This window comes from Symphalangus syndactylus, chromosome 2 (genome assembly GCF_028878055.3).
Source record: "Symphalangus syndactylus isolate Jambi chromosome 2, NHGRI_mSymSyn1-v2.1_pri, whole genome shotgun sequence".
NCBI lineage: Eukaryota > Metazoa > Chordata > Mammalia > Primates > Hylobatidae > Symphalangus > Symphalangus syndactylus.
In genome coordinates, this window is record NC_072424.2 from 39,210,223 (window position 1) to 39,222,982 (window position 12,760).

A 12,760-nucleotide genomic window follows, 5' to 3' on the forward strand; every position below is an offset into this window, starting at 1 on the left:
CTGTCTCAAAAAAAAAAAAAAAAAAAAATTCTAGATGAAAAAGTCCTAGAGATGTGTTGCACAACAATGCATATAGTAAATGCATGTAGTAAATGCAATGTAGATAGTAAACACTAATATATAGTATACTTAAAAATGATTAAGATGATAAATACATTTTTTTACCACAATTTTAAAAAGAGTTAATTATGTCTTGTGGTTTATGTTTTTAATCAACCAACAAATATTTGAGTACCTAGATACCTTGTTGTGGAGGATACCAAGAAGTGCAATTGATGGTTTCAGTTCTCAAGGAACTAGCAACCAAGGTGGGAGAAAATATTGAGTATGCATAAAAGTTAATTAACAATCTCAGGCAATAGAATGATACCAGATGAGGAGAAGAGACATAAAGTCTTCTAGGCAGGAATCTTTTTGGGCTACAGTGATAGAAATATTCATTAGGTACTTAAATGGCTTTCAAACCATTTTAATACATATTTTCTAAATTGACCCTTTTAATAAATCTAGGAGGTATTATCTCCATTTAACAGATGAAATAAAAGCTCAGAGATTGTAATTTGCCCAACTTCACATGGCAGAGCTGGGAACTAGACTCAATGTCTTTCAGTGCTTATTCCTAGTGGGATTTATCTAAATTGGCATTGAAGATTTGCTGCCAAAAGAGTTTTCAGGGTTAAACAGAATCCAAATGTGCTAGGATTATCATGGCTTTGTATTTGCTAAAATTAGAATTATTCTGTCAACCTGCTAAAGAGCATCAAGTAACTTTTAGTAAAAAGTAACAGATCATTTTTTCTTGCTATTTACTGGTTAGGGAAACTCAAATCATACTGTGATAGAATGACGATGAGCATACAAGGCTTCAATTTCACTATTTATACACAGCCATTTAGCCAACTGCAGTCCTATGAAAGACATTCCTTACCCATCTTGTCTGACACCACTCCTTAAAGTCATAATACACATACTGTATTTGAGATAGTTCTGATCTGACCCACGTATGACAGAGAGCAACATTAACACAGCAGAATAAAGGCAGTGAATAAAAATTTAGAAGCACTTATCAAGGCTAAGACTATATGAGTTACACACATTTTTAAAAACCACATCCTGCTATTTCAGTAGATTGACTTCTATCCACAACGTGCAGGAGCATTAGGTTTGTTCATACAATAACCCTATCTGATTACCCAGGGTCAAGCTACTGTTTATCTTTACTAGACAGAACCCATATCCTGAGTGGGGGACCTCAAATCTTCTGTGTTTTTTGCATTACCTGGTGTGCCACTTCTAGGCAATCCAGGCTCTGACATTCTTTATACATAATCACCTAAACCATAATAAAAATACTCCATTTTTTTTTTTTTTAAATGGTAAAAGTAAACACAGACACAGGGGTCAGGAGCTTTGCCTTTATTTTCCTTCTCAAGAGTGCTCAACATTTTGCAAAAGAAGGACAGTGCTGCCCTCTACTGCTGAATGTTGAAATATTATTAATACCTGAGGTTCCTACCAGCTTTGTGTACTAGATTACCACAATTTATTATATTGTTTTAAACGAACCCTTTAAGAGTTATTTAAAAGACTGTGTGCTTGGCAAACACATTGAATTTGTTTCCTTCATTATCTCTTCATACACCTTCATCTTGTACCAAAGCGCAGGATTTTAGGACATGACGCAATCAAAAGAAGGACATTACAACTTTGGGGAAGAATGCTTAACATGGCTCTAGAAGTAAAAGACTGTACTGGTGATCCATTTAAGGAGAAACAGGGCAAGGAGAGGAAATTTTCTTCTGACTTCAAGGTCTGTAGCCTTCCCATTCTTCTGCTATTTGGAGTGTCTTCATTTGTTTTTTTGCTAAGGCAATCCATTTCCTTCTTTGTGTTTCTTTGGAGAAGGCTGCTGCCCCAGGATGTGGAGAGAATAGTGTTTCTAAAACATTTTTCTATTCTTCAGAAAAACATAATATAGCTATACAAAGGGCTGTCATTAACATTTACATTTTAATTAATTATTAATAAAGTTGTCTTGTTATCTTTAAATTGCCTTGAGATTTTATAGATCTCTACAACGACTTCTTGGAGGGCTCTAGATATTTTGAAAATTGTGTTCTGTTTTCTTTTCCATTTGAAAAATATTTCAGAATACATGCCTGCAAAGGGCCAGATCAGGCAGACTTCAAAGAGAGTTTGCCTAACCATTAGCACCCTACAGCAACCCAGGGACTAATTTCCTCATATCTATGACAATAGTAAAAACAATAATTTCTGTAACTGTGTTAAATGTGTGTATATCAACACTAAGCAAAATTCTTTTTAAAAATAATTTACATATAAGAATATTAAAACTCAGACACATCAAGTAATTTACTCAAAGTTTCAAAACTACAAGAGGCAAAGCTAGAATTTGACGCCAGGCCCAAGCCTACGTACTGTTCTACTATGCCGCTCGTAATTTAATAAAAAAGCTAAACAAATCTCAAAGGCAAGTGCTTGTAAACAACATCTGTAATGATAATGACGGTCCCAGTTAACACTTGAGTACTAAGTGTCAAGTACAATTCAGAGTTTTGTATGAAATCATTAAATTAAATTAAATCATTTAATCCTCACAGCAACCCCATGAGGTAGAACTATTATTATTCCCAGATGAGGAAACTGAGGCATACAGAGGCAATCTAGTTCCAGAGGCCATGCTTTTAACCATTACGCTAAACTGTTTCTTAAGCAACATACGAAAACTATACAGCACAATTTCTAAATGGTGCCATAGAACTTAATCACGTTCAACAAGTAGGTAAAACCATCAGTAGTTTTCAGTCCTATTGATCTGTTATACAAAGATTTCAGCAGCTTTAAATAAAGTTCTGCATATGTGGGTACTCAGTTCAGGAACTAACCTTAGACCCTGTCCACTCTATGCCCTTCTATGAGGTAGGAAACAGAAAAATATCCTCACTGGGTTCAATCCATGTGTGCGGATTATGAGAGGAGTCATACATAAGTGAGGGAAGGAGAGAACTGAGGGAACAGAAGGAGACATGATTCCATGAAGGCACACTCAGGAACAAGCCAGTTAATTTGAGAGGAGAAGTTGATAAAGGATCACTTTCCTTAGCAAGAAGAGTAAACTCATTACAGTGGGAGAACAGCACCACCTCAGGAGCCCTATGTTTATCTTATAACACACTATTTAGCCACACTGTGACTCTATAACAGATATCCACATACAGCTTTGGTTTTTAAAGAAATATTTGCTCAGCACACAACTCAAGCTTCTAAATATCCTACCCGTAGTGCCAGCACTCACCCAAATATAACGACTCCAAAGCACTTTGTGCTTGAGTGCAAAGAATGATAAACTCATCCCTCCCCTGACTTTTTCCTGAGTTTAGACCTTCTGGGTATTCAGGGGCAAGACTGAGTAAAATAAGCATGTGTGGCTTGGTGCAGTGGCTCACGCCTGTAATCCCAACACTTTGGGAGGCTGATTGCTCAGCCCAGGAGTTCGAGACCAGCTTGGCCAACACGGCGAAACCCCATCTCTACAAAAATTAGCTGCGCATGTTGGTGCACACCCGTGGTCCCAGCTACTTGAGAGGTTGAGGTGGGACAATCACCTGAGCCCAGGATGCAGAGGTTGCAGTGAGCCGAGATCGTGCCACTGCACTCCAGCCTAGGCAACAGAGTAAGGCTGTGTCTCAAAAAAAACCCAAAAAACCATCCATACGCAGATTTGCTTACAGGTTCATGCAGTGCTCACTGCTCTTCTTGCCTGTCCAGCCCTGCAGGCTTCAGATTTCCAAGACAGTATGTTCTAAAGGAATTCATTCCAGGTGATGCTGTTGCTATATGGGTTCTCAGTTCCTCTTTTCCACTTCTGAAGAAAAGGTTTCAGGGACAGGAGCAGGGAAAGGCAGAAGGGAGATGCTAGGAGGACTCCTGAACAGACAGTCATAAGGAAGGCAGGAGGCAGTGAGAACACCAGCCTTTCTCTTCTGACCCTTACTGCCCTTTCCCTGGACACTCACTTTATCTGGCTGCCTACCTGTCTGGGCAGCATCTAGCTCTTGAGTCTTTTGCTTGAATTATCCATTCAGCAAGGAGGCAGTGTTGAGTCAATTCTAAGCCAAAGTGTTAAAATTAGCGATGACTTGGAAAGCATTCTGTTTATTTCAAGACTGGCATTAAATTAGAGGGGCAGCCTACAGGGCTCAAGACAGAAAGGTACTGCACTTAATCTCCAAGAACCTCACCGTCCCTAAGAAAGCAGTTTGAGACTTGGATGCTACATAATATATAGGCTTCCTTCTCCCCCAGTAATTGCCCTTTTTAAAATTCAGAGTGGATATTGTGGGGACATGGAGAAAAACTGCACATGGCACCTTCTTTGTCCCTATCAGCATTGGCTTGATTATGGGGCTGCTTAGGATGTTAATAAATATTTGGTCTTAGCCAACAGTGTTTAGGTAACCTAGGGTTGTTTTTCTCCCAGGGAATGACATAGGGAGTGACCATGATATTGCTGGCCAACGCTGTGAAGATCATACTTTTAAATCAAATTCTGGGAAGGTTAGGCTATACAATGCCCCCCTCAGCAGTTGCCCTCTGCCCCTGCTTTTGGAAGCACTGAAAGTTCATTGTCATTTGACCTTCAGTGTTGAACTTGTAATGCTTAAAATGTTATTAGTGAAACACTGTGGGCAGTTACCTTTAAAACCAGAGGCAATGTTTCAGAAAAGAAATAGATAACACAGAAAGTTGACAGATGTTACACAAAGTTCTTTGGCTTGTGTTTATTACTCTGAATGAAAATTCATTTTAAGATTTATAGTACTATCCAGTGGAGAGGGGCTGTGATATTGTTTTCTTCTGAAACACCAAGAGAATTGACTCTTCTACCATTTGTTGAAGGCTTAGTAAGTGCAAGAAACCTAGGGAGACTTACAGGTCCCTAGCCAAAAGAAGCTACATGGCCAACAAGCATATAAAATACTCAACATCACTAATCACTAGAGAAATCCAAATCAAAACTACAATGAGATATCATCTCACACCAGTCAGAATGGCTATTAATAAAAGTCAAGAAATAACAGATGCTGGTTTCTGGTGAGGTTGTGGAGAAAAGGGAATGCTTATACAATACTGGTGGGAACGTAAATTAGTTCAGTAACTGCGGAAAGCAGTGTGGCGATTTCTCAAAGAACTTTAAACAGAATTACCATTCGACCCAACAATCCCAGTATTGGGTCTATACCCAAAAGAACATAAATCGTTCTACCATAAAGATACATGTACATGTATGTTCACTGCAGCACTATTCACAATTGTAAAGACATGGCATCAACCTAAATGCCCATCACCAGTAGACTGAAGAAAATACGGTGCATATACACCATGGACTACTATGCAGCCATAAAAAAGAAAGAGATCATGTCCTTTGTAGCAACATGGATGGAGCTGGAGGCCTTTATCCTAAGTGAACTAATGCGGAAGAGAAAACCAAATACTGCATGTTCTGACTCACAAGTGGGAGCTAAACATTGAGAATACATGGACACAAAGGAGAGAACAACAGACACTGGGACCTACTTGAAGCTAGAAGGCGGGAGGTGGGAGAGGATCAGAAAAAATACCTGTCAAGTACTATGCTTACTATCTGGGTGATAAAATAATTTGTACACCAAACCCACATGACAAGCAATTTACCTATAAAACAAACCTGTGCATGTATCCCGAACCTAAAATAAAAGTTAAAAAAAAAAAGGCAGTTTACCATCTACGAAGGGTGTGGCAGATATGCAATGTTAACAATAGCTGACATTTACAGTCCTTCTTATATGCAACTAACCACTTCGTATATCTATTAACTCACAAACTCCCCACACCAACTCTGAGGAAAATACTATTATTTCCACAGAGCGGGAACTTCCACAGAGAGGTTAAAATAACTTGACTAAACCTGCCCAAATTCGTAAGCGGTAGCCAGAATCTAAACCTAGATAGTCCGGTCCCGGAGATAGGTTCTTAACCACAAAGGCATTTTCTAAAATTGTTAAAGTACAGAAGCACAGGAAAGAGACATTTTGGCCAGAATAACGGTCAAGGGAAGGCTTCATGGATGAAGTGGCATTCGCTCTGGGTCTTGAAGGTCAACAGATGGAAGGGCTCCTGGGGAGGAAGGACTCTAACGGGGAAGGAACAGCCTGACGAAGAGGAACTTTGGGTACCAGCCAGCTGACGACAGCAAGATCTGGTCCGGTGCGCGCGGGAGGAAGCTGGGAAGGGACGCCACGCCCAGATCCCGAGGTCCTTGAGGACCAGGCCCTCTCTGCAAGGAATCGGGGAGGAAAATCTCAAACTATTAATAGAAGAGCGGCCAAAAGGAATTCATGGGCACCCCTCCCTGTTGGAAGGACCTTCCCGGCCAGAGACCAAGGCTGGCAGCACAGCCATACTTCCCTCAGGGGGAAACAGCCGACAAAGGTGGTCAAGGTCGCCCGCGCGGGCTCCGGCGCTGCACGTCCTAGCCGAACACTCGCGTCCCGAGCACAGACGCTGGGTATTTGGCTGCCAGCCCGGGCCCGCCAGGCCGGGCCTGGCAGCGCCAACACCTGCTCGGCGGGAACAGGAAGACCTGTGTTCGGGAACTCCCTCCGGCCACCTCCCCGTATCCTCCTGGCCCTCGAAGGTCGAAGAGGTGGCCTCTCAGGGACACCCGCAGCACTCTCGGCTCCTCCCCTCAGCCGGGAGACCCAAGGAACAACAGCCTCTGCGATAGGAGCACGCTCTACCAATCAACCGCAGTCTCCGCCCACGCCTCAGCCGGAGTAAATTGCATTGGTTGCATCATTCTCGGCCGCCGATAAGATTGTTTTCTTGGATTGGCTAATAGCGTTCCTTCTCCCCTGTCTCTTCGTCGTCAGAAGCTGACGATTGGTTAATCGCGTTGCCAAGCTCTGGACGCGGCTCGACCATTGGAGGCCGCGGGCCCGCCTCCGCCGGCTAGGTGAAGGTGAGAGTCTCCTCCAGTCGCAACGGCCAGACCTGACCGGCCAGCTCCGAGCGCGGGGTGAAACCTCTTGATTCCTACTCTCTCGATATGGCACCTCCGTCAGTCTTTGCCGAGGTTCCGCAGGCCCAGCCTGTCCTGGTTTTCAAGCTCACTGCCGACTTCAGGGAGGATCCGGACCCCCGCAAGGTCAACCTGGGAGTGGGAGGTAAGGATGTAGTGCTCTGGAGTGTGAGCAGCTCGGGTAGTGGAGCGGACAACCCAGGTCATGGAGACTGCGGGAGAAGCCGAGGCCCAGTGTGGCGCTGCCTGGAGAGGGCGGCGCCGGAGAGCAGGCTGGATCCACAAAGGCTTCCTAAAACCTGCCCATTTTACAGATGCGGGTGTGGAGTCCCTGGAAAGGGGCGTTGTGTCCGAGGCCGCACAAACCAGGTGTAGCAGCCAAGACACAGACTCAGTCTTTCTGATTCCCCGTTCTGCTACATCCTCCTAAGAAATGAGGCTGCCGGAGCTTGTAGGGAGAGGGAGAAAAATAGGAAGCCTGATAGGCTTAGGGTTCAGGTTGCTAGGAAATGGGTAAAGGAGAACTTTTAACGCTAGGAAGCTCTGTTCTGGGTCGGTAAATATTTGAATGACCACCGAGTATCAATCAGGCACCTTATTAAGCTTTGGAGGGGGAGACTGAGGCTTGATTTTGCCCTTAAGGATTTAAAAATCTGCTGGTGTTACACAATGCTTTGAGACGGGTTAACACTGCCCCCGGGGGGTCTGGGGAGATGGTTCTGGCCGTCACAGATGTGGTAGGAATGGGTAGAGATGGTGCAAAGGAGTGGAGAGAAGTATGGATGGTAGAAGCTTACTTTCCACACATCCTGTCTTCATTTCTTGATTCAAGTGATTCTCATCTGTACCTTGGACAGCTCAGAGCATGGGCCTCAGTTTCCCCATCTGCCAAGAAGATTTATATTGGAGTGCCTCTCAAATTTTTTACCCCTAACCCTCTCTGATGAATTTGTTATTCTTCTCACTATCATTTGGATGTTTGAAGCCCCACAGACACTTACTTTCTCCATTTGGATTTTGCCACGTGCAAAGACCAGCCAGAGAGATGAAAATGGGTAGAATAAAGTCTTATGCTAGGGAATAGACTTAGAATAAAAGGACTAGAAATTGTGGAAAGAGAAGGTGGAATCATTTTGTAGCAGAGTGTGACATGAAGGACGCTCAGAATCAGGTTTCTCATAGATAACGTTTTGTCTGTGCGTAGCATTTGTTAAAAAAAAAAAAAAAAAAAAAAGTCGGCCGGGCGCGGTGGCTCAGGCCTGTAATCCCAGCACTTTGGGAGGCCGAGACGGGCGGATCACGAGGTCAGGAGATGAGACCATCCTGGCTAACACGGGGAAACCCCGTCTCTACTAAAAATACAAAAAATTAGCCGGGGGTGATGTTGGGCGCCTGTAGTCTCAGGTACTCGGGAGGCTGAGGCAGGAGAATTGCTTAAACCCAGGAGACGGAGGTTGCAGTGAGCCGAGATCGCGCCATTGTACTCCAGCCTGGGCGACAGAGCGAGACTCTGTCTCAAAAAAAAAAAAAAAAGTCTTCACTAAGGAGTATGGGGAGGGGTAAGGAAAAATCCATTGAAAAGTGATGGTTTGTTGTAGCTGGTAATTTGTTGAAGGTGGGTGATGGGTACATGGGCATACGTTATATTATTCTCTCAGCTTTTGTATAGGTTTGAAATTTTTCATCATAAAGCTTTTAAAGTAAGTCAGTACTACGTAGTTTGGCCCATTGAGGGAAAATGATGTTTTTAGCGGGCAACAGAGTGGGAGAAATATTGAAAGATTGCCTCAAATTGAATTTGAATGGACACCATTCGGTCTCTTAATTTAAATCCAGTCCAAAACCTCCAAGCGTTTCTTTGCAGCCAGATACATAAAGAACTAGTATTACTGTCCATCTAAATACATCTTTTCAAAACATCAGATTTTGCCTGCCACGGTGGCTCACGCCTGTAATCCCAGCACTTTGGGAGGCCAAGGCAGGTGGATCACCTGAGGTCAGGAGTTCGAGACCAGCTTGGCTAACATGGTGAAACCCCATCTTTACTAAAAATACAAAAATTAGCCAGATGTGGTGGTGCACACTGGTAGTCACAGCTACTCAGGAGGCTGAAGCAGGAGAATCGCTTGAACCTGGGAGGTGGCAGTTGCAGTGAGCCAAGATCACGCCATTGTACTCCAGCCTGGGTGACAGAGTGAGACTCCGTCTCAAGAAAGAAAAAAAAAAAAAACAAAAAACCACATCAGATTTATTTTATTAATTCAATTTACCTTTGAACTATCTTACAGGGTTTCTGTGAGGATTAAGTACATTTAAAGTGTTTATAGCTGTATCTGGCACATAAGTAGGATTTATATAAGTGTTAGGTATTACTGTTATTGTTGTTTTGGCATTTCTTTGAGTGATTCTCATAAAAGATATTGAATAAAAATTTTCAGTTCAAGAACTGCAAAATGAACTAATTTATGACATTGGTTCAGAAATAAACTGCTCATGCAGAGAAAAAGCACCCCGACAGCACAGGCCAGAAGCGATGGACTCAGGATTGGAGTCATTGACTCAGACGGCCACCTCAGCTGTGATGGTGCCTTTGTCATGTTTTCCAGGAACTCCAACTCCTTACCATGAGCAAATTATTTATGCATGTAATCCCATTTAATGCTCACAACTCTGGAGGGTGGTTTATTACTATTACTGTTTAGAGGCAAGGAAGCCGAAGACTGGAGAGGTGAAGCAATTAGCCCCAGGTCATTTGACCACTGGGTGGTAGAGCTGGGAATCCAGGCCAGGTCTCTCAGGCCTCAGAGTCTCTGCCCACACCTCTATTTCAGGTACCTCCAGGTGGTAGCCAGTACACTGTAGTGGGAAGAGCCAGGAGACCTTGGTACAGGCCCAGCACCCTGGTCCAGCCGTGTGACTTGGAAGGGTTATTTAACATCCCTAGGGCTCATCTGTTAAATGAGGAGTCAAGACTGAATGACCTCTCTCCCAAATTCTACTCTTAAGATTCTACTGGGCCAGGTGCAGTGGCTCACGCCTCTAATCCCAGCACTTTGGGAGGCTGAGGAGGGCGGATCACGAGGTCAGGAGATTCAGACCATCCTGGCTAACACGGTGAAACCCCGTCTCTACTAAAAATACAAAAAATTAGCCGGGCGTGGTGGCAGGCGCCTGTAGTCCCAGCTACTCGGGAGGCTGAGGCAGGAGAATGGCGTGAACCCGGGAGGTGGAGCTTGCAGTGAGCCGAGATCGCGCCACTGCACTCCAGCCTGGGCAACAGAGCGAGACTCCGTCTCAAAAAATAAATAAATAAAAAAGATTCTACTGTACTAAAAGTCTACTCCACAATTCACTAGCACATTCTATGACTGTAGCATAGGATAATAATTTTACTGGCCTCATCGGTTGTCTGAGGATTAAATGAATAATTGTGTGTGAAATGTGTTATGTAAAGAAAAGTGTTATATATAAATGTTATTTTTGATCATCACTGTGACCCGTCTTTTTGTGGATAGCAGGTGTTTGGATAAGGATCTAATTAGAGTAGAATAAAAGGTCTCCTTCCAGCCCTTATATGTCCTAGTCTTATTTATACATATCCCCAAGTATACCCCTTGTGAAGTAAATGTAATTAATCATTGACCTTAGGGAAGATACTTTTTTCCCCCAAGTTAAGATAAAACCTAATGGAGGTTATCTAGTTAATGTTCCAGTGATTCTGGACACATTTAGAATAAACTGCAACTGTAATCTCAGACAGTTCCTACTTGCAGCTAGTTTCCTCAGTTTTTCTTCTTGCTGTGATGATTTAAATAATTTCCTTATAGGTAAACAGACGAGAGTATCACATTTTCCACTGCTAAGCACAATGCTTTCTAAGTTGATCATTTTAGTGCTTCTCAAAGCTTCAGACTGAAGTGGTTTTAAGGACATGGGAAATGGATCCAATCTGGTGCAACCTGTAGCAAGAAGTTTCTTCAAAGACTCCAGTCCATTTTTTCATGTGAGCCTAGCTTTCTTTTGGCCCAGATAAACTCTGCTAGCTTTAATATTTCTTATTTTCCACATGGTTTCCTAGCATCTTCAAATAAAATAGTTGGAAAGATATGCTTTATCAGATGTTTCTGAGTACCCCTGCCCTTCTCCCAATTAGGCTCTTGAGTGGGAATAGGTGAGGGAAGTGGCAATCTTAGGAGGAAGATGAGGGTGATGGTTTGACCATTTAAATCTGTGTTCTTTCTTCCTTTCCTTCTGCAAAGCAAGACTGCTGGGCCCACCTGTAGACTGTGTGACTCCCCTAAAAGGGTTTATGTCCAGGAAGAAGAGCAGTGGGGCATGGAGCTGGGGAGCATGCTGATAAAAAGGCCCCTGACATGGTCCCAGGGGCCTGCTTGCTTCAGGCTTTCTCTAGACATCTCTTGCTTTTAAAAAAGCACATGGATCCATGAACTTAATAGTATGACAGCCTAGCTCTTGTCATCTCTGTGATCCTGGGCAAATGATTTGACTTTTCTGGCTGCAGCAGCCAGATCCTTAAAATAGACATCACAATATCTATTTTGTGGGTTGCTATATGAATTAAATGAGAGTAAAGAAATGTATTTAGTGCAGTACCTTGTATGTACAGAGTATTTAGTAAATCCGTGTTGTTATTTCTCTGCCCTCAGGTTCCGTCAATGTCTTTCTCCATGCCCCAGACCTCATCTCTGAATGTCAGGCCTACAGTGGACACATCCTACAACTCCCTCAAATTCAGCATGTTCAAAGCACAGCTCATCGTTTCCACCTTCCCCTTGATCTTTTCTTTTATCTTCCCCTCGTGTTCTAGATCTTGGTCGACCCCACCACCACCACCCACTCATTATCCAGACTTGAGGGAGACTTTGGAGTCAACAGCAGCCCTTTCCCCAATCCCCTGTCTTTTTATTTGGTCAATAGGTTCTGTCTTTTCTACCTCGAATCTGTTTCCAGTGGCACCCCTTTTCTTCATCCCTGCTGCCATTGTGTGAACTCAAGGCCTCATTATTTCGCTTCTGGAATATTGCAGTAGCTTTCTACTGCTTCTACTTCTAGTAACTCACCCTTCTTAACTACCGTCTCTGTCCTTCTCTCCGGTTTATTTTCTGTGGTGTCACTCAAATGATCCCGTTAAAATGTGCAGCTGCTCATGTCACTCTCTTGCTTAAATGCTTTCAGTGGTTACCCATTGAAACTGAAGTTCCCTAAAAGAGACTCCAGGATTCTTTTAGCCACTCCCCGCTAATCCTTAATGGATTCCACGTCAGAGTCATGAAAATGCAGATCCTCAAAGACCTCATGCTCCCCAGGCCCCTGGGGCCTTGCACAGGTGTGCCCTCTGGCATGCCCTTCTTCCCTTGTTTACCTTTTCAACTCTGATTCATCTTTCATTCTTCATTCTCTGTAAAATCTTCTCTGATTCCTCAAATTAGAATTAAAGGCTCTATCTATGCTCTGTGTTTCTTGGAGGGCAGATGAGATCTTATTTTATCAATCTCTGTAGCTTCTACTAGCCAGTGCCTGGCTTATGGTGAGACTTAGTAAGTACTTGTTATGTGAGCGAGTGAATGAAAGAGTGAATGAGAAACTCAAGGGTCCAACAAACAGGAATGAAAACTCTTGGGGAGAGCAGGAATAGTGGTTGTTGTTAATGCCTGACCT

At 43.2% G+C, this 12,760-nt stretch overlaps 1 protein-coding gene across 1 annotated transcript in view; it reads left to right on the forward strand.

Annotated features, from left to right (window-relative positions):
• Nucleotides 1-1,363: 1,363 nt before the first annotated feature.
• GOT1 (glutamic-oxaloacetic transaminase 1) overlaps nucleotides 1,364-12,760 on the forward strand; it is a 36,778-nt gene continuing 25,381 nt past the window's right edge. The window contains exon 1 of the mRNA XM_055252524.2: nucleotides 1,364-7,226. Coding sequence (XP_055108499.1) covers nucleotides 7,109-7,226 — 118 coding nt within the window. The 5' untranslated portion in view covers nucleotides 1,364-7,108. The remainder of the gene's footprint in view (nucleotides 7,227-12,760) is intronic.